The sequence below is a fragment of the Geospiza fortis genome, unplaced genomic scaffold (assembly GCF_000277835.1).
Source record: "Geospiza fortis unplaced genomic scaffold, GeoFor_1.0 scaffold171, whole genome shotgun sequence".
Taxonomy (NCBI): domain Eukaryota; kingdom Metazoa; phylum Chordata; class Aves; order Passeriformes; family Thraupidae; genus Geospiza; species Geospiza fortis.
In genome coordinates this window covers 5,614,833-5,636,528 of record NW_005054313.1, presented here as the reverse complement: position 1 = coordinate 5,636,528, position 21,696 = coordinate 5,614,833, and the positions used below count along the sequence as shown (strand labels likewise).

The following is a 21,696-nucleotide window of genomic DNA, read 5'->3' as shown; positions in this document are numbered from 1 at the left end:
AAAAAATGTATACTAGTGAGATGTCAAGGTGTGCATAACGTTTGGTTGGAATGAAGTTATTTCTTCTAACTATGGTGAGCTGAAAGTCTGCTTGTTGTGGGGAGAGTTGTAACAGGGTGCAGGAGTCCTTTTGACAAATTCCTTAGCTTTAAGAACAGTCTTGTACTCATTACAGTTTTGATTGCACATTTAGGGTTTTTGTGGTTGGATTGTTTTAAACTGAGAGTTAAAGCCATTTGGTATTAATGAAATGCAGAATTTTGCCCTGTGACTTTCTGAAGTGCAGAGTTTCTCTTGTTCATAAGTAATGTCTGTATCTTGCAAGTATTCTGTAATTTTATCTATCATATTTGTTTGCTTTTACCTGCACACTGTGCTCCCAAACAAGTAACCTATTTTTAGTACAGGTGAGCTGTGTGGAGAGTTCTCAGTGTTCCCTCTGAATCTTCTAGAAACATGGCCATGTGCTGCCGTATGTGAGTTAACCCTGGATTCTATTCCAGCCTTTACTATCATGCAGAACATATGTATGTAAAAGAGGGTGTAGTCTAAAAGAAACCAATTAAAAAATCTGCTTTTTAGGAGGTGACGCTGTTAGAATAAAAAATAAGACAAGAAGGAAAGTGAGCCCTACCTATTCATTTACACTCTGTAGCTGTCTTCATGAGCTGAAACAAATCAAGTAATTTGTTCCTCTAAACCACATTTTCACTTTCCTTTAGCTCTGAATGAGCAATTCCCTGGGACTGGAACCTGAGGTGGCAGCAGGTGTGTACAACTATACAAGTGTCAGGTAGATAAAGGTAATGTTTTTTATAACAATACAGTATGGTAAATACTTCTGATCCCAATTTTTTAATACTGAATTTACTATTTCCCATTGTAAGAATTATTTAAATCTGTTTTTAGCCTTTCATATTTTCTAGGAAAAATAATGTCTCTAAGTAAGTTAATACTCCTAGGTACTGATGCCTTACGCAGCTGTAGATCTGTTTGCACCCTCTTGAAGTATAACAGGCCACATGCACTGTAGGTTTTTTTTCACAGACTGCCTCAAGAGTTCTTGCAATTCTGTAGCAATGTAAAAATGTGGAGCTCTCTTGCCAGAGGAAGGCTATTCTCCTTTGGAAAAAGCTTTGGGTTGTGGGAGCAGTATATGGCTAGAGGTTCACCTGCATTTGTCATTTGTGATAAAAGATGTGCAAAGACTGGGGTGCCTGTGAGTTTCAGTGGGCTCTGTGTATTTAATTAACAATTGAAAGCAGTTACACTGTGGTGCTACAGCTGTGCAGTCTCAAATCAATGGAATAAGAAGTCTGAAGTTCTATTTTGAAGCTTAGAATTTACTTAGGTTGTTTTGGAAATGATTAAGCAGATTCCTTAAGCAGCCAGTTGTAAGTGAACTTGTCTTCTGTTCTTCTGAATGTACTTATGAAAAGTCATCTTACACTTACAGTACCTGTTTTTGTCCTTTTCACATATCCCTTAGAATTTCTACACTGCTTGCTTCATCTCGGTCACCTTGGCCAAACTCAGATTGTGCTAAATCAAGAGCAGCTCTATTGCTTTTTATAAAAGTGCACCTAGTCAACACAGAGGTGAAGAAGGGAGTGAGCATTCTGTGATTTATTTTACAAGACTGCTGTGCTTTCTGTTAATTATGCTACAGCAATTGCACAGTGCTTTTGAAACTGCAGTCAAGGTCCTGCTGCACATTTGTACCTTTTTTGTGCAGGAGCCCTTTTGGCATTTCCACTTCACTCATCTTACAAGCTGGAGTGCAACCTTTAGTGATCTCCTGAACTGGCAGTTTTGTGTCCTGAAACACTAAATTTGTTTTTATCCTTCCATATGAACAAGGATATATATGACTGTCCCTTGATTCACCTCTGAATGTGCAGACAAGTTGGTACTTGAAAGGAAATAGAAACAAATCAACCAGTAAAAGAGAAAAATTCCAGCAATACAATTGGAAGTATCTGCAGCAGACTGGTATGACACTTCCATGTGGAATTTCTTATGGAGGACTGGATAATTTCCCAATTATCAATGTATACCTACCTTTTCTATGTGTGAATTGGAATATAGATGTGCATAAATAAACAACACCCTAGTAAACTTAAGTTCCAGAACACCTAAATAAAGATATTCCAGATACTTTTGACAAGGTGTAATAAAAAAAGCGATAGAAATGTTTATTTTCAGAACTAACAAAAGGTAATGATCAGACATTAATGAAAAAAAATTCTAATTGGTGATTTGGCTACCATGGTAATATAAATGCAGCCAGTGAATGTAATATTTCACCAACCCTCATAATTTTATGGTAAATCTTATGGTATCTTGTGTGTTTCTTTCCCAAAAGTCCCAGTTCATATGGCAAAGTGATAGTATGCAATTATTGCTCTATGGAAATTATTCTTCCTGAGGAATAAAGGCTCAACACCCAAAAAGGCTAATACTTAAAAAACAAGTGAAAACAGAAGCTAAAAAAACTTTTCTTCTTTTTCTCTCTTTTTTTTTTTTTTCTTAACCTAATACCTCTGGAGGCTTGAGTCCTACACTGAAAGTGAGCAATCCCAAAACTGATTACAGACTTTTCAGTTTGGCAGCATTGAGCAGAATCTACCTGTTACATTAGACCAACGTTATTTAAGCAAAGTGCAGTGAGTTTGACATTTTAAAATATTTAAAATATTCTGCCACTTCTCACACTTGGGTTACTCCTTGGCTCTTAATCCCACCATGGTCCTTAGCTCCAATAAGAATGTGATCTTGTACAAAGTCTTACCTGGCAAGGCAGATCAGCCACCCTTTTTGGACCCATGCTTTTTAGTTCTTTGCACATGTGGTCTCACACAGCCTCTGGAGCACAGAGACAGTTGTCAGTCACCTCATTAGATGTCCATCTTCTTGAAAGTGCCTGTGGTGTCTGTCTTGCCTCTTTATTACCTGTCTCAAAGGAGATGCTCCTGGCTCTTTTGTTCACTTACAGCTAGTCTTGCCGATGGCCTGAAGAATAGGGCTGAGTGCAGGTGAAGGTGCAGTATTTGGCAGCAGTCATCTTTTACCCATTAAGTACTTCACAGATTCTTGCTATCTATTCATTTGAGGGAGTGCCGTATTCATTTTCTGGAGATACATCCAGTGGTGCTTAAAGTGGACAGCCTGTTTCCCAAACCTGTCTGCTTTGTGGTAACTGCAGCAGATGATCCACGTTCATTACCAGTATAACTATGTATCACCTGACAGTTCAACAAGCACCTTTCTGATATTTACACATAGCAACAGATATTGCTCATTAATTCAGAAAATAGCAAAGTCCAGATTTTGTTCTAAGTTGCATCAGGAGAATAACTGCTTTGATCTAAATCTAAACTCATGCTTCTGTAACAGAGCCCGCAATTATTGCCCATATATACAAAACTGATTTTCAGCTACAAAATAACAAAGGGGACGGCAATACCTAGTAACTGGTGTTTGGGAAAAATCACAAAATTATGGTGTGAGATGTTAGTTTGCTGCCCTAAACACTAATTCGCTACAAATCCTAGCCATGTAACTGGAAATCATTAATTAAATCCTGTGCAGCCAAGAATCATGCATAATGTAACACAACTACTGCAAACAGTCCGCTCCTGATCATTTAAATTTCCTTCTTGCTCTTACCGACATGAGGAGCTTGTATTTGAAGTAGTCCCTGATGAGATTTTGCCTTTTCATCCTTGGAGAATGTCCTTGTACATATTTATAGGACAAAGTAGAAGGATTACCTGTGTGTGTTTTTTGCTTTTAGGGTATTAAATGTATTAATGTAAGAAATACATACCTTGGTACAGTATGGTCATTTCAAAAATCTTTTGACTCTATGGAAAATAAAGGGTCTAATGCTCATACTCTGATTGGGTCATGTTCATAAGATAGCTACTTTTAAATTGAATATGCAATTCCCTGTGAAAAATACCATTTCCATATCTTCCATTAATTTTTATGAAGAGGATTTTAGTAAGCAGCCCACTCCAAAAGGCAGTGTTATTGCTAATCCATTGTCACCTTAGGGGTGAGAATAGATAGGCTACTCCAGCAACACTGCTAATGTTCAAAAAGGCAATTTGTTTAAGGGTTGGGCACAGAAGGAGAAGGAAGTGGAGTTCACAAATTAAAAACTGCACAGCAGTTTCACTGCAAACCATCTACTAGTCATACCGTGCTATCCAATTAATCCATTACTCTTAGAAGAGGAATCCCTGTATATCCAGGTACAATCCTTGCCAAATATCTGGACACAGTCATAGGCTTTTAGGATTACAGGTAACATAATAAAGGATAATGATCAAAAATTAAGCGCACCAATACAGAATGCTTGGGTTAACTGGACTTGCCACGTGCACTGCAAGGCAGCAGTCTGTTAGGTTTAAAGTGAGATTAAGGAGTTGTGTAACCTGCAATTATGCTGGTTTTCATTAAAAAAATAAGATTATTTGGCTCAGTAGGGCCCTTCCTTATATTTACCTCTGTTTAATTGGATTTGGAACTGCTTAAACATCTTTGAGTTGGAGCTTATAAGAAGATGATCCCAGCTGTTTTTCAAAGCTTAAGACAGCAGGCAGACAACATGATCATGTCAAGACTCATACTAAAGCCTTAATCCTACTTTTTCATCAACTAGCACTACAGCTGAGTCTTTAACCTTCTAAGTACTAAATGTGCTTTGGATCTCTCACAATACATTTGCTGTCAAATGTTATTCTCTGATAATATTAATTTTTGCTTCCTTTCTAAAAAGTACTTTTAGAATAGGCTCTGTTGATCTGAGTTTGGAGAGCTAGAGTGTAAGACTGTATTTTCAGTCCTTTTATTTTTAGTCCTTTTAAAAATACTGTTTACAAACTTGCATTTATTAACGTCTGTTGTTCTCCATCAAGGCAAGGCAATGCATTGGCATGTAGCTCACAGTGCTGTAATGAATAATCCGCTATATTGGTAACTAATTTTCAGTGTACATGAATTGTACGTTGAATATATTTTGTTTGCAATAAGAAAGAAATGAGAACAACTTTAGTTTCATTCAGGTCTTTTTCCTAGGAACTGTCACAATGACCAAAAGGAAATTTTCCAAATTTACAGCCTCAAAATATGCATTATTTTGTAACAGTGCATTATTTACTTTAATAATCCTAGGGTTGGAAAAAAATTAAATCTACTAATGAGTTATTCCTGCATCTATAAATAGTAGCCAAGCAATGCGATAATCTGTGTTCCTTTCCTTTCCTTTCCTTTCCTTTCCTTTCCTTTCCTTTCCTTTCCTTTCCTTTCCTTTCCTTTCCTTTCCTTTCCTTTCCTTTCCTTTCCTTTCCTTTCCTTTCCATCTCTTTTCTGCTCCTCTGTCGGGTAGTGCTCCGATTTGTCCTAGTGACACAGGGCTGCCAGCAGGAAAGCAAGCGTAGTTAATGCTCAGCTGCTCAAACCAGTCAAGCAAGCTAGCAAGTCCCAGCTGTGCTACTTGATGTTTTTTGATTGCACCTAGTCCTCAATCTGTGAACTGTTTTCTGGACTTAGATTCATCAAGCTCTGCCGCTTTAAAAACTCATGCAGGCAGGCATCCTAGGATATGCCATTATAAGCTGCTGCCAGGGGATCTTCTAGGAGATAAATGGAATCTGTGTGAAGTAAATTAGTGTGAACCAGTCAATCTGTGTGTCAGCCTTGAGCCACATCCATGGGTAACTAGCTTGCTGACTGAAAAGTCCACTGTCTTTTGCCAATCAGAGGTCTCAGCCACCAGGAAGCAGTCCTATACAACATTAGTGTCTTGGAATAATGCCTGTTTGACCAGCTAGTGAAACTCTTCAGTATACGGTTCTGTACTGCTTGAGTTTACTTATTGCTTACAATTGAACTGAAAATCTTTTAAAGTCAGATAACATTTTAACAGTAGGGAGCATCACAGAAATGTCTTGGAAATAAGTACTTCCACTTTCCTACAGCAGCCATTCAGCAGAGTCATGCTGTGCTGCAGTTGGCTTTACCTCCCTATCAGTAATACATCTCCAAGACCATAATGCAAAAGAATAACAATAATCTGGCCAGAAGAGGTTAATAAAGAGGCTCTGTGTATTTTTTTTTCCCATGGATTAAGCTATTTGGACAGCTTTGATCGAGAGATGGGAAAACTATAAAAGCTGTAACACTCATATTATGCACAGGGATGTGTCAGTGTCATAACTGTGCTGCACACATTCATTTAGTTTTGGTTTTAAAAGCAAATTGATGCAATCTGTAACAAGAATTTCTCTGTAGAAAGGAACTAAACCAGAATACTCTGCAAGCTTCCTGATTTATGATTTTATATTTGAATACCAAATCAATCTACTATCATGAAAATAATAATATCAATGCTGTCAAGTATGCAATTTTAAAAATAGGAAGTATTTCTTTGTTGGTTTTGTAGGTGCTACTGACACATTGCTAGGATTCAAATCTGCACTGTGTGCTCTGCAGCACTATTGGTCTAAAGTACAGAAACCAGGGGGAATTTTGCTGTATTTCTGTAGAAAAAGGTTCTTCATCCTTGGTAATTGGTGGCCAGGCACTGGAACAGACTCCCCAGGGAAGTGGGCACTGCACCAAACAGCTCAAGAAGAGTTTGAATAATGCTCTCAGGCACAGGGTGGGATTCTTGGGCATGGAGCTGCGCAGGACCGGTGTTGGACTTGATGACCCTTGTGGGTCCCTTCCATCTCAGCATATTCTGTGATATTTTTAGAAATTTGGATAGGTGAGGAAATACTATATACTTTAATTAAAAAAGAGCTGATTATCTAGTAACTAGCAGATTTTGGCTTTCTTTACTAATTCTGTAATCAAATTTTTCTTCCCTATTGTCTCCCAATTACTGGTTGGAAAAAATGAGAGAGGGATAAACAATGTTAATCAAATAATTCAGTCTTACATCATGTTTGATTAAATGACACACTTAGGGAAATTGGAAAAGAGAATTTTAGTCTTTCTATCCGGAGAGGACTTTGAGAAGAAGAAACAGTATATAACAATAGAAGAATTAATAAAAAGCAGTTTGGGCTTGCAGTTTCCTTTTTAAAATCCTCCCAAGTTTTACAGAAGCTTGTTCTTCAGAGCTGTGCAGTAGATGCTGTGTGGAATTTTATGGGAAAGTATTTTATTTCTTGCAGCAGAACCCACAGAGACAAATTTAACTAGTTAGGTGTTTTATAATATATACTACACAGAATACATGGACAGAATCTGCTATAAATCACAACTAAGATCAAGACAACTGCTTTAAAATTGAGTGAATGTTTCATTGCACTAATGAAACAAAAATGGGATGTCCTTTGAGAGCATAATTTGTTACATGCCATTATATTTTAGTTGAGAGAAGTAGAGAAGTCCCTCTGGGTGAATAAAACTTCAAGGTATATTGGGAAAAGAATCGCTGAAAATTTCAATTTTTCTGTTTGGATGAATGCTGCCCTCACAGACATAGGGAGAAAGGGAAATGGACTTTTGAGGTTTTTTTTGATATATTAAAACCTTTCTCACATACAGAAGGAAAAATGTACTTTAGTTGCAATTCACTTGGCGAGTGGCACGAGCTGTTTGCAGGTGCCTTTGAAGTGCAAGAGCCATCTCAGGCTTCCCAGGTACGTGGGTTGGTTGTTCTGCAAACTGAGCTCTGCCATCAGGGCCTACTTCTGCATTCATTGTAATGGATTCAAGTCCAGGACCTTCCAGTTAGGCTGGTTCCCTACTGGCTCATTTCAGCTTCCATGTACTGCAGCATTCACTTCAGAATAATAATATGTTTCTTTAGGTTAATATATTCCTTTTTTTTTCATTAAAATGTAATCGAAATTGGGCCAATGTGGTATTTAATCATCAGAAGATAAAAACCAGCCATTCTCAATTAAATGACAACTACATACATCTGTGCAGATTTTTTCAAATTACACTAAAATTAATGAAATGACCAGCATCTGATGTCTTCTGTCAGTGAATTTTTGGTTTGTAGAGCCTGAGAAATGGCCTAGGAAGAAAATATGGTTTAATTCAATAAGGATGAGGACAGGGATCTAGATTGAGGTAGGATTAATCTTCTGCAAAGAGACAGGATGGGGAAGAAAAAGCAAGATAATTTCTCAGGAAAGAATCTGGATCACAAGCTGAGCATGAGTCAACAGCATTCCTGGCGTGGCAACAAAGGCAAGCACCACACCGGGGAGTGTCACCTGGAAAACCTGTGAGTGATCCTTGAGCTATGCTCAGCACTGGTGCCACCAGGGGCCCAGCCCCACCCGGGTAGACTCCTGCTTGCTGGGACCCTGCTGGGCGGGCTGGGAGCTCCATCTGAGCCGTGTCACCTCCGTGTCTGCCTCTCCTGTGCCTCTGGACTGCAGAGCTTCTGCTGATAGTTCTCTTGGCAGCTCCTGAATGTGTTCTGCTTTTCTTGTAATATTTGTGAAATAATCTTACCCTTTTAGTTTGGCTGGAAATACATGGAGAAAGCAAAGTGGATTAGGAACTATCAGTCTGGAAAAGAGAGAAAATTCAAGATTTCAGCCACAAGGGGTATGGAGAGAGTGTGCTGGGCTCATACCTGTGCCTTTTCTCAAACAAGAAGTTGCACATTAAGCCAACAGGGAATAAGCAGACAAACAAAATGAGGTGCCTCTCTGTGTGAGAAAACTATGGAGTTTGCCATTTCAAAGTGAGTGAGGGTATAGGGGTTAAGGGTTGCAAAAATTGCACATTTAAGGAGAAACTGGAGAAATTTGTTAAACAGATAACTAATGTGAGGTATTACAGGAGGGGCATAAATTCTTTGTAATTCCTTGAGTTTCAGAGTGGACTTAAGGGGAAATTTCTGATGAAGTATTTTTTTATGGTTGTTGGACTCTTAAACTGATAATTTTTAGTCTCAGCAAATATGGCTGTTCTTAAACTTTACATTATATTTTTATGATATCTATGAAGTGTGCTTTTAAAATAGTACTCAAAGCATTTATTGCTCCATCAAGCTTCTTAAGTATAATACAGTAAGTGCCTTTAGAAGCCAAACAGCTCAGAAGTCACATTGCAGCACAATTGTTTTATCCATTTACAAAAACAAAAAAATGCCACCATTTTGTTTCCCTTTTACAGCTTTTTTTTCCCATGCAGTTTTATTTAGATTTAGGTTGCTTTGTATTCCATATTGAACCTTAAATATATTTATCACCTGAATGCTCTCTTGCCTAACATCTTCGAATGAAAAATAATTTTTGTTGCCCTATCCAGTCATTTTGAATGACAAATAATTTCTTTTTTTCCCTGCAGACAGACTGTCTTTAAGTCTCTAATCCACCTTATCAATAACACAGGCATCTTATCAGAAAAATGCTAAATGTTTTATTTGCCTGAGTTATGCAAACTTCTTTCTCCAGTGTGTCTGCCCTCTAAAAATTGGTATGCAGAGCATGTTTTTTAAACTTTAGTGTAGGATATTTACAGAGTGGAACAAGGCTTTTCAGAGTTTCAACCAAACGTGTAGAAATAAATGACCATGGTGAATTGTTGCTGTATTTCGTGATTAGGTTGTGTTCACAAAGAACAGCTTCAACAGTTTGTTCAGAGGCTGTTCTTTAAAGACTGATCACTGGTATCTTTTTGGAAATTATTTGCTTTTATGATGTGGAATAGTTTTAAATATTTTGAAACTAGATACATATATATTTCATTAAATGCTACTATCTTATGACATTACTTTACTATTCTAAATCCCATATCTGTGTTAATGACTTTTTCTATTTCAGTAATGTAAGAAAATGGGTATCAAATTCAGTAAACAAATCTTAGGAGCTCAATAAGAAGCATCAGAAAGAAATACTACAATTCTCAAGATTGATCCTGTGCAATTAAGATTTATGTCATCTTTGTATGCTAAGTTCAAGGTCATTTGCTTCAATGAAATATGTGCTTTTACCTTATTTCCATGCTAACAAAGCTACTGTCCATGTAACAATGGAAATGACACTGCACTGAATAGAAAGAAAATGTTATTGGACTTATCAGATATAATTTTTAACTTGCTTAGGACTCGTTGATTTGGGGCTCATTTATACTCTTTTTATGTCACTTTGAGTACAGAGATTACCTTTCAGAGGGAAGCAAAAGTAATTTTAAGGTCCATTTAAACCCAAAGTAGGACAGAGTATCTTCTGAATAAAGATGACACTGTTTATGTTTAAATAACTTAAATTCCATCAGCATCTTCAGTATAAGCAGTTCAGAACACTCTTTCTCTGACTGATATTTTTAAATAAAATCCTCTTCCCCTAAGAGAACATGCAGAAAAATAGGTGTTAGTGCTGAGATTTTTTTTATTTTATTTTTCCTTTATTATATAATGCCATTTTTACTTTCACTCTTTATTTGGGCCAGACTGTACTTTCCTTATTTTTAACTTTTCAATTCCCTTTGTTCTTCTATGGTATTTTTAAGAAACCTTTTTTTTCCAGTTGAGCATATAACGTGATGTTTCAGAAAAGAAAGATCTGAAGGTCCCTGCCTTGGTCCCTTTCTTGCTCACTGCATGCACTTATTATGTAACTTCATAAACCAGGGTCTTGTGAAGTTTATTTGCCTGGTTTTGCCTGGGGAGGTGGGTGTGCTTGTGAGCAGGTGACAGGGCTGAGGGAGACTTCCCTTACTTGCACGAGTGACCCCATCCCAGCCTGTCTCCTGGTTTTCTGAAACAAGCACTTCCCTCCTTTCACTCACACTTGCTGAACTACCTTCTTTGGCAGCTGTTTTTGCACAAGTTGTCCAGAGTTCTATCTGTCTGTCCTCATGAAAACCCTTTCTATCCCTGCTGTCCACTCCCTTTAAACTGCTCCTATGACCAGCTATTACTGCAAGCGTTTCATGCTTTTTGGCATTTTTCAGCTCTGTCAGCACTGCCTGTCATTCCTTTTCTTATTTATATATTTATTGGCTTTTAATGACTCCATCCTCTCCCAGATTTCCCCAAATCTCTGCAGTATCTCTCAGATACACCAACTGAAAATCCTCCTGCTTTGTCCAAGCATCTTGCTGTCCTGTCTTGGTTTCTTTCTTGTTCATTTCACACCTTCCTTGTGAGGTACCTCATCTGTGTATGGACCTGCTTCTGACTAGGTTTTATTTGTTATGCTCTGAGTTATCACTCGGCTGTATCTGGTATCTTCTGTAAGAACACTGTTCAGTACTGTTGTAAATTCCAGCTGGTCAGTTGAAATTATCTGACTTGTGCTGACATGGCCTGGGAAGGAGCAGAGCACTTGAGCAGGTTTGTTATAGTCCCATGCAAGGCAGTTGCAGCACAGACTTCCAGTAAGGGAAACCTCCCAGCTCCTACCTGGGACTGATTCTGGTGCTGTGGAACTGTCTTCCCTCTTTGGTTCACGATGAGAGTTCTTGACTGGGTAAAAATACACAACTCATTTTGAAAGGCTGATTCTGAATTTTTGGTGACTACTATTAGACCAAAACAGACAGGTCTTGTGATTTTTTTGCTTTCTTTCCAAAGGCATTGCTGTACTTTTTGTTTTCTCTCTCTCATCACAGGGTACTCTGTTGGAAATTTTCCTATTGTTCTACTTCAGAGTAGTTCTGACTTTTAAATTCATGCAACTGTAATGATTCAATCTGTCACTTAGCAAAGTGCAGCTGACTCCACTGTATGAAGAGCTGTTTTAGAAAAAAGTGCTCTAAAAATTTGGCATAAAATTGTTTTGATTTTAAATATAATATGAATACTTGTATATTCCAATTTTTCTTTTGAAGGGGGAATATTCACTTAGCGTATTTGAAAATTATTTAAATGTTGTAAAAAGAGAAAAGCACAGATATCTTTAAAGACATTTCTTCCTTTACGTATGATAGGTTTTTTATGTGTGAAAAAGAACATTTGTTATTTGTTATTGTAATCGTTCTTCAGTGTCAACTCAGCCCATGCAGATTACCTTATCAACACTTCATGCTTTACCTGGGCAGGGTTTTACATACTGATTTGTTGCTATCCAAGGCAAACCTTTTAAGCAAAATTTACTGGTTTTTTGGTTTTTTCAGGTGAAATGCATGGTATCACTATAATAGATTTTATTATATATTATGTTTTAATATTACATTTTCAAGGCTCTAATTCCACAATAGTATTGAAGCCCTGATTGCTTCGAACAGACTCTGTGTAGTTGCAAGAGTCAAGAATGATGGAACCTTTTGGTGACCTGGGATCAATAGCTGCAAACCAATGGAAAGCACAGAGCACTGAAGTGGAATATGTGTCTTTTGAGTTCCTCATGTCTGCATACTGCCCTGAGGCCTTGTTGATTCACTCATAATCCTGGAAAATTTAAATAGGTGTTCAAATTACATAATCCTTCAGCAAATATTCATTTGGTCTAAAAAAAAAATCTTTCAAAATTTAAAGGAGAAGGAATTTCTCTTTTGAAAAGAAGACAGAAGAACATGGAGATTGTGCATAGCCATTGGTATCCCCATCCCCCAAAAGTTTCGAACTTTGCTTCGTTTTCTAGATATTACAAAAAAAAAGAAGTGTTTTCTAGCCACTGCTATTATCTTAGGAAATAGGATCAGCTAAGAGTTTTAACAGGACAGAAAAATCGAGATCTAGTCCTTACTGTTCTATTATTCTATAATATACTACTTATAATTGTACTTCATCTTCAAGCTGTATTTGTGGCTCCGTGTAGTGGTATTAAGCAGAATAGAGGGAAATGGACTTTGACAAGGGAAGCACCTCTCCTCAAGAAAAGTTACGTGGGATTTTGTTCAAAAGCCAAGTGAATTAAAAAGTCATATATAGACTGGTAAATGTTGCCCTGAAGATATTTGAATGCTCAGAAATGGAAATGTTTTTAGCAGTTAAGTAAAACAGATAACCAAATTTGGTAATCCTTAAACTGCAACTCAGTCTGGGTTTCACTGCATTTTGGAATTTTGAGTAATTTTCTTGCACATTCCAGCTTGTTGTATACAACATATTTTCATTTTAAAACATACACCATTTTGCTCCCTGCTGAATGGTTCCAATAATTACAAAACCATCTGATTGATCCTTTATGTTGTTTACTGGCTTCTTTGGTGACACAGACTATCATTTTTTATGACTTCTTAATTATTTTATTATTTTAGAATTCTGTAAGAAAAAAGTGGTTTACTACTTCAAAGGGACCTCATTTAAGCTGATGCTTTAAACTTCACCCTGCATTCATTCTTGTCTCTAGATTTTTCAACTGTCCTGTGGTTACATATAAGTAGTTTGTGTTTCTGGGGTTTTTTTTCAACGTGTTATTTGTGTTTACAAATTATATCTTCAGCACTGAAGGCTCTGCAGAAAAGCAGGAAGTGTTGATTTCTGCATACATTACATTTCTCCCTGTATTTTATTCTTATTGCTGCAGTCAGTGTGCTGAAGCATGACAAGAGCTCCAAGTCGGCAAACTTCCAAGATGTGGAGGATACGTCTGACAGATATGTCTTGGAAGAGTCTGAGAGTCCAGGTGAGAGGCATTTAAAGACAACCACCAAGTATCAAGTGATAAATCTGACACAGCTTTTGGGTCTGTAAAAAAAGCAGATTGTAATGCTGTTTCCTTTTTAGCAGCTGCAATGTCAAATTAATGGTCACCTCCAGGGGTCACAGTGTGGAGCTGTTATCCTTTCCTCTTTCATCAGGAGTTCACATCTGAAAAAGGATAAAGGCTTTATGACCAAAAAGAAAGCTGACACTACTAGTTCATTATAATTACTTTTGGACTACACTGCTTACTTAATATATGTACAATGTCTGACCCTTTGAAGGTAGCGTGAGATTATGAAAAATTAGAAGTACTGTATATACTGCAGCTGAATGCAGCAGTGGACACTCAAACACCGTATCTCTGGAGGAAAGCAAATTGGTGGCATTAAATAGCTTGATTCTTTCCTTTAAATCAGCTCACAATCATTATTTCATTTTAATGACTCTTAACATTGATTCAGCTAAATACAGGAGCATCTATAAAGTGCATCCTTTTTGGTAACCGAAAGATTTATCTTCATGTAGTTTCATTATCTTTCTCGTTATGGAACATCTACGAAATTTATTAAATGAATCCCAAAAGGAAACAATTAAATATAAATTGTATCGAGTCACAGCTGATTAAAAACATTCTGTGCGACTAAATACCAAGATCTTTTAAGCAAACTGTGAGCTTGACCCATATACAGCACACACATAACCTGCACACAGTCCTCATTAGTGAAAGAGTTAAACGTCTTTCTTCACTTGGTATTTTCCTTCCTGTTTTATCTGGTTTCTCTGTACCCTCCTGCATCTTTGTGTGCTGATCCGTGTATCATATTTTTGATTCATCGTCTCTGCGGCCTGTCAGCTTAGTTAAGAGATTTCCAAATCTTGCAGCCTGTGCTGACAGGGGGCAGCTGCCAACAGTCCCCTGATCCTTCCCCAAGGAACACTGCTGAGATTTAATTTTCAGTCAAAGGGTGCAGTCTGAAATCCATGTCAGGTCCCCTAAGTCATCTCAGAACCCGGATAGGACCCATGTCTGGGGGATTATATTTCAGCACACTCCACTCTTCCAAGATTCCTTGGGAGTTCAACTACTGTCATACACCTGATTTGAACTACATTCCCTTTTCATCTTTTCCAGAGAAATGAACACCAGTATATGTTACAATAATTGAAACCAATGAATTGTAAATCTCTATTCATTTTAAAACCACATAGACTTGGACTCATTGTTGTCCTGCAGAAACCAGCATGAGATTAAGAAAGAAATAGGTAATCTACTCAGAAAGGAGCCAGGTTTGACAATCTGTGGTGTTTAGTATCTCCTTAAGAAACCATCTGTAGTCATTTCAACAATTATGGGCCGAAATATGGATTGTCCAAGATTTGATCAGTTTTGAAGTGAGAAAGGATTAAAGCAAGGTGGCACTACAGTGTTCAGGGGAGAAATAATGTACCTTAAAGATAACACTAATTTTAACCTTAAATTAATTCTCTCTGGCAAAGTGTACCTGTTTGGATGGGAACTTACAGATCCAATTCCTCACTCTGCATATCTATATGAAGTAATGAAAAGAATAAAAGCCTTTCAGGAGGTGAATATTGACTGGCAAAAATACATGTTGATAAAGCATCCAAACTTAAAAACTGAGTTCCAATCGGTCCATCTGACATCATTAAACTAGTAATAAACAATGAATTACTCTGGCTTTTGTTTCTGTCCATTCCTGCATTTTAAGACATCTTGTCTTATAGGTCTGAAAACCTCAGGAGATTTCACTACTGGTCTCACTGCTTTCCACTGAGAATTTGTGGCTTGGTTGTCATGGAGACATCGTATTTCTCCAAGAATTGCTCATATTGATCCGTGGACAGGCGTAAATGGCCAGGCGAATGTGAGGAGTAAAGGGGGTTGGGCAGTACTATAAAATGACCAGAGGTTATGGGTCGGAAATAAGCTCATAGCAAACACTTAGGTAAAGAGAAAGAAACAGTTTCATTTTGTTTCAGGATTTCGTTTTTGCACTTTATGCCATTGTCTTCTTTCACTATAGACTGAAAGAAACTTGTTAGTCACTTGTCATGTCAGATCTTTGGTGCTTGTCCTGACACAGCTGTCAGCCTTCCAGCTCTGTGCAGTTCAGGGACACACAACAAAGAGCTAGGAACATGAATTATTTATTGCTCCTTGTGCGGATGAAATTCTGTGATAAGAAATTAAGACACTTCTGACAGAAGTGCTTGTTTGAAAGGAAAGATTTGGTAACACAATACATTTACTTAAAGCTTACCATTTACTTTTAGTAGCAAACATTGAAACAATAATATGACATTCAGTTGGCTGTGATTTTCTCAGGTGCTTTAGCTTTGAATCATGGAACCTGAGAGTGCTTGGGAGGTCAGCATTTTGTTTGGTGAAACCTGTGACTTAAGAATCTCTCACACATATTCAAAGTCTGGGCAAACTTACAAACTTAGAAGTTTTTATTACTAAATCTCTAAAGAGTCTCTTGTGCTTCACTTACAAGATGTTGTCATAGATGCAAAAGTGATGCTAAGAAACATATTTATTTTATTGTCTCTTCTGATGAGGAAAAGGTGAAAATATGACAATATACCTGGAAGGAATTCCAACTATTGCTAGAAAGGGTTCTTTCTTACTACTTCTACCAGATTCAGGAAGGCTGTAGAGCAGCCATTAACACATCTATCTGTACATTGTGCTTTTTGGCGGTGAAAGGTGCAGTCTCTTTCCTTGACATTAGAATGAGCTTTATTTTTAAAGTCATCTTTGTTTTCAAAAATAACATGAAGTTCGCTCTGTTTGTTTTACTTTCACATTTTCTTTGTCTGCACATGTTTTCAGTGCTCTGTTCATTGGCCTCCAGCAATTGTAGGAGGCAGATACTCAGATGAATAACAGGAATCCATTTGACTACCCAAGACACCAATCCAAGATTTACCTGTGATTTCTTGTGTTTAATGTGTGATCTGAACTACTCTCAGATAGGTAATGAAACCCCTCAACCTGCACTTTTCTCTTGGATAATTCACAGTAAACACTTTTCACAAGTGATGGACACAGGTAAATATCAGACTGCAGTTCCTTGTCTAAGTGAAATGGATTTTAGTTTCTCCCTTCGTGTGGCTACAGGCTGCCATTATCTGTGATAGTGGCTCCTGTCTATTTTAGGCCCCACACAGAGGAGATGCTGGGCTTCTCTCCCAGATGCCTAATAGTAGGTTTATCACTGCCATTTTTCCCCACATGCTGAGGACTACTCCTGTTTGACATGCAAAGCCTCGGCTTTTCAAATTTGTCTCTGCTCTGGCCTTGAAAGTAATAATCAGATAAGAATTGCAACAGTTTTCTGTAGAACTTGACTTTTAGTCATATCAATCTCCCCTAAAAAATTCACTACCCCTTAAAGTGCTTCTTTCTTTAAATAAATATTCCCAGCAGTTTTCCATTTTATGAGACAAATTTTCCACGTTTAAGGAAACTGAAAAAGAAGCTGCAAGTGAGTGTCCATGCATGTGTTAGTTAGACTTCTAGGTCTGAGCTATTCATCTGAATTTTCTTGTATAAACAGTGGTAGAAAATTTAAACCCCAGATGCAAATCATCCTGTCCAAAGGGAGTTGCTTGAAATAGTTCCTGAGGGGATTGAAAATGCTCTGAATTTTGTTAGTCAAAATTTAAGAGGAATGTAGCAGGACTTAACACAGCTTGAGGTGTCTTAGCCTTTCATATGTGGGGCAGTCCCACTAAGGACAGTTCTGCAAGTGCAGCTCCTGTGGGAAAAAGGAATAGATTTGAGCTGAAGTCACAAGAACCCATGTAGACACAGATGCCTCTTCCCTCTTATTTTCCCCAAAAGACACATTGCAGTAGAGTAGGAAATAGACTATTACTTCACTTGGTAATAGAGGGAAAATGAGCCTCACTAATGGAAGATTGAATTGGAAGCTGTAGGTGGAAAGTATAATGTCTTCCATCTTTTGGATAGAAACCATGTCAATGGTAAAACCCATATATGCTTATGGCCTTTAGTATCAGACAGTCTCTGCCTGATACCTTCTGCAGCTCATGATCTCTCCCATCCCTTCATTCTAATACCATTGCACATATTAAATTTTCTCTCTTCAGTTTTTCACTTTTCAGAACAGAATGTAATTCTGGGTGCATAACAGATAATAGGGAAAATCCAAGCAGTTTTCACAGTCTTGCTTAATTGCTTGTCCTGTTTAGAGACCTTGGCACAGAAATGGGAAAGGTCTCTGACTGTCCCTGAAATAGTGTGTGAAAGGCAGAACTGCTGCAAATAGAAATAAAAATGTATTATAAGCCACACTTGCTTAAAAATGTAGCACTAAAAGTGTGACTGTCTTATCAGGCAAGTTAAAATTACTTCATCAAATATTCACATACCAGCTCCAAGTTCCATCCACTGAAGAGTGTTTTTAAAATCAGCATTGCGTGACCTTTATGGCTGTTGCTCAGAACACAGGCAGAATGTAAAAGTAAATATTCAGTAAATTTCTAGGTACAAAGCACCCTAGAAAGTCATGATTTTCTGTGTTCGTATGCTCATGAAAAGCAGGAGGCAGTAAATGAGGACTGAACTGGGAATGGGATGCTGGAGGCTGTTGCTGATGAAGATGCTGGAGCAGGAGGATGATGCAATGTAGGGGCAACCCACTGGTCACAGGCGCTGCTGGCCCAGGGACTGTGTATAAAATGTCAGTGCCCAGGAGTTATTCCAGAAAGAAGCTCTGGGATTTCCAGTGTAGGCATGGATGTATTCATCATCATTTCACTGCAGTAGATGTAGTGTCATGTCCTATCAGTGTTCTGGGTTACTAGAATCATGACTCATATGTTTTGGTTTGATTTGTGATTTTTTTGTTTGCTTTCGGTTTTATTTTTTTAATAGCAAATTTAACTGTAGACTCAGAAGACTGCATAGCAGTCATCAGAAAAATGCCTATGCCTCTGTGTCTATGATACAGATAAACAGAAAGATCATAGATAATATGATAAATTTAAAAGATATTAATTAGATAGGAATAAAGTAATGTGTGCTGCTTTCTCAGTGTTCATATAGTCATGAGAGATGTGGTGGTAGCTGTTTGAGCAGTGCTTCTAACTCAAGTAATATTTAAAATTTAGGTTGCTAATATTACCGTACCTCAAATTAAAAGAAATTATGAAGATAAAAATTGGTGATTGAAAAATGTTCTGTGGAATTCTAAAATACCTTGACAGGTTTAAAATATAATATAACATTACTTCTGTTCACAACTATTGTAGGATTATTTCTGCTAAGAGAAAAATATATATAATTTGAAAATTATTTTTGCAGAGAAAACATAAAATTCTATTAATTTAAAATAGAAGTTGTCTTTCTGCTGATCCACTGGAGTACTTTCCTTTAAAACAAAAGGAAGAAGCAGAAGTCTGTGCAGAAGGGTTTTGAGGAATGTCATACATTCTCTTGAGCTGTTACAGGTTCCAGAACAGTCTTCTGGAGGTAGATTTCTGCACCTTTTAATGCTAATATTGGGGTGCTGAAAGTTTTTATTCCATTACAAAAATTATAGAGCTTGTTACTCTATAAAAAGACTGTAAAATAACATATATTTTAGTAACAAAGAAACAAAGTCTCAGCTATTACCTGTATATTGTAAAATCATTAAGCCTCAAATTGTAAATCATTATGGAATCTTGCATTTCTTTCCCAGATGACATGAAGCAACATCCCTGGATATCTAAGGTCTGCTCCTGTAAAGTGTGTTAGAAAAAACCACTGAGATGAAAGAATTGGAAGATGTAGAAGAACAGCCAAGAAATAGGACATATATGGTGTGGTGGACATGAAATGGCTTTTTGTATTTATCATGGTACCTTTTACAATTTATTTTCAGAAGAAATACCTTCCATAAGATCAGCTTCTTTTGGCTGATTTATTGGTTTCAATTCATACTTCCATTGCTAATAGATTTACATACATTCAACTAAATTTGAGTTGTTTTGATATAGAAAATGTAAAGTCTTCATTTTTGGATATCATTCACTTGTTTATGTAGTGATCTTTAGAACTTTGATTGCCATTAAATAATTATATCAATTTTAGTATTGTTTTACATACATAAAATTTAAAATTTTCTCTCTCTTTCCTTATAACTTTTCTCATCAATAACATTTTAACTCTGAGCAAAATCAAATGCATTTCAAATAATTAGAAATTTTTTTTTTACTGAAAATAGAAATTCACAGTTTGAATTAAACATGGAATATTTAGAACTAACTAAAAAAAAAAAGAGTATTCTGTGCACTTGTTATCAGTTTCAAATGTTATTATTCTGTGCATTTGTTACCAATTTCCCATTCTGAGAGAATGGGAAATTGATTACAAATCTGGTCATGTCTAGGATGTAAATTTTCCTTTCCTCTAAATACTGCTATTACCGTCATCTGTAGAAATGTAGTACCAGTATGGAACTGGAGAAGCCCATTGGGGTCCTCTTCTGAAATTATATACTTCATTAGAATATCAATTTGTGGTCATTGGGAAAAGCAGCTATACCTTTTTTACTTTTTTTTTCTAAAAAAAGTACACTTATATTTGTAGAATAAATACAGCTTATTAGACCCATTTATCACCTGATATTCTGTGGGACTTAAGCTGGTTTGACAAATAATAGCTGCTCAGAGCAGTAAGCTTACTTTCTTTGTTGTCTGTAGCTGGAGTGCTACTGAAGGCAAAGGATCTTGAGGATGTGCCTTATGGATCTGTACCTCATGGTGGAAATCCTGGTCTGATTTATCCTTTCTAATCCTTTCATGTTAGCCATAAGATCCCTTAACTAGAAGAGTGGAGATTTCTTCAGTGTGGAAAGATTCTCTGGCAATTAATCTCTTTTTTCCTTGTGGGGAGTTGTCATGGCTGCAGGATAAAACCTGGTTTCTGTTGTCACAATATGGTTTGAATGAAGCAGACAGGAAAGTTTCTTCCTTCTGGTTTTTATATCCCGTAAGTCCATGTCCCTCAGTGCAGTGTATGGTATTCTGACACACTGGGGGGTGAAAGGGCATTGTGAGAAGGAGTATCCCAGTTTTTATTTAACTAAAAAATGTATAAATCAAATTGGCTGCAATCCAGAGAAGATAAAGATATTTAATGTTAATTTTTTGTGACTGTGAATACCATGCAGAAAAATGGCATCTTTGGGCAGAAAAGTCAATGGTTTTAACACATTTGGTATTTTTCAGAAGCAACTTTCCGGGTTCATGGCAGGCATTTTCCTCTCTAAAATGCATCTTTGGTTCAGATGTGGTTGTATTTGAATTATGATGACTGAATATTCAGTGCTATGGCTTCATTCTTGCATTTCTTGTGCTGGATGTATGGAATAATATCATTGATGTATTTATACTTGCGTAACACAACTGAGACCAGAACATGTTTTTAGCTAACATATATCCTCCTCTTAACTTTTGTGGCTGAATGAGAGTTGCAAACATCAAGGAGGTAAAAATAAAATTGTAAATATACGTACAGAACTTCGTAGCCCTACAGGAACCTTGCAGACAGTAGAACAAATTGCAAACAAAGGATGGACCCATCGCCCTCCTTTGCTCTTCTTCCATATGAACAACCACATTGAGTTGTTGCAGCAGTCTCTTCCATAGACATTAAAAAGTCTGCTCACCACAAGACTCACTGCTTTGCATCAGCATCTGCTCACTTGGGCCAGGATAACAAATCTTTTGAAAACTCTTTCATCTAGATATTTCAAAAATGGATGTGTTCAAGGAGGTTTCATAGCTCAAGGAATTGGCATTGCCCATAACACCCAGTACTGCTGTAGTAGCAATTACATTTGTGCAACATGATATTTGATTGCTTGTCGTTAATTCTGCAAAGCAGTGCACATCAGCAGCCTGCCGATAGAGCCAGCCCTCTGGAAGGGTTTGTGCAGTGATCATCGGTGTTTGGCACATGCTTGTGCGTGCTTCCTGCTAATTATCGTTACAGGATCAGTAAGGTAAGGCAGGAACTTTTTATTAGGTACATTTATTTCCCAGTAAAGCAAATATATTCCCCTTGTCTTCTGGATGTC

The 21,696-nt window shown here is 37.2% G+C and overlaps 1 protein-coding gene across 1 annotated transcript in view; it reads left to right on the top strand.

Moving 5' to 3' along the window:
- The window catches only part of WDR72 (WD repeat domain 72), a 91,115-nt gene extending 71,671 nt beyond the window's left edge, over positions 1 to 19,444 (top strand). Inside the window, exons 18-19 of the mRNA XM_031055953.1 lie at positions 13,461 to 13,559; positions 19,315 to 19,444. Coding sequence (XP_030911813.1) covers positions 13,461 to 13,559; positions 19,315 to 19,370 — 155 coding nt within the window. The 3' untranslated portion in view covers positions 19,371 to 19,444. The remainder of the gene's footprint in view (positions 1 to 13,460; positions 13,560 to 19,314) is intronic.
- The last annotated feature ends 2,252 nt before the right edge of the window (positions 19,445 to 21,696 follow it).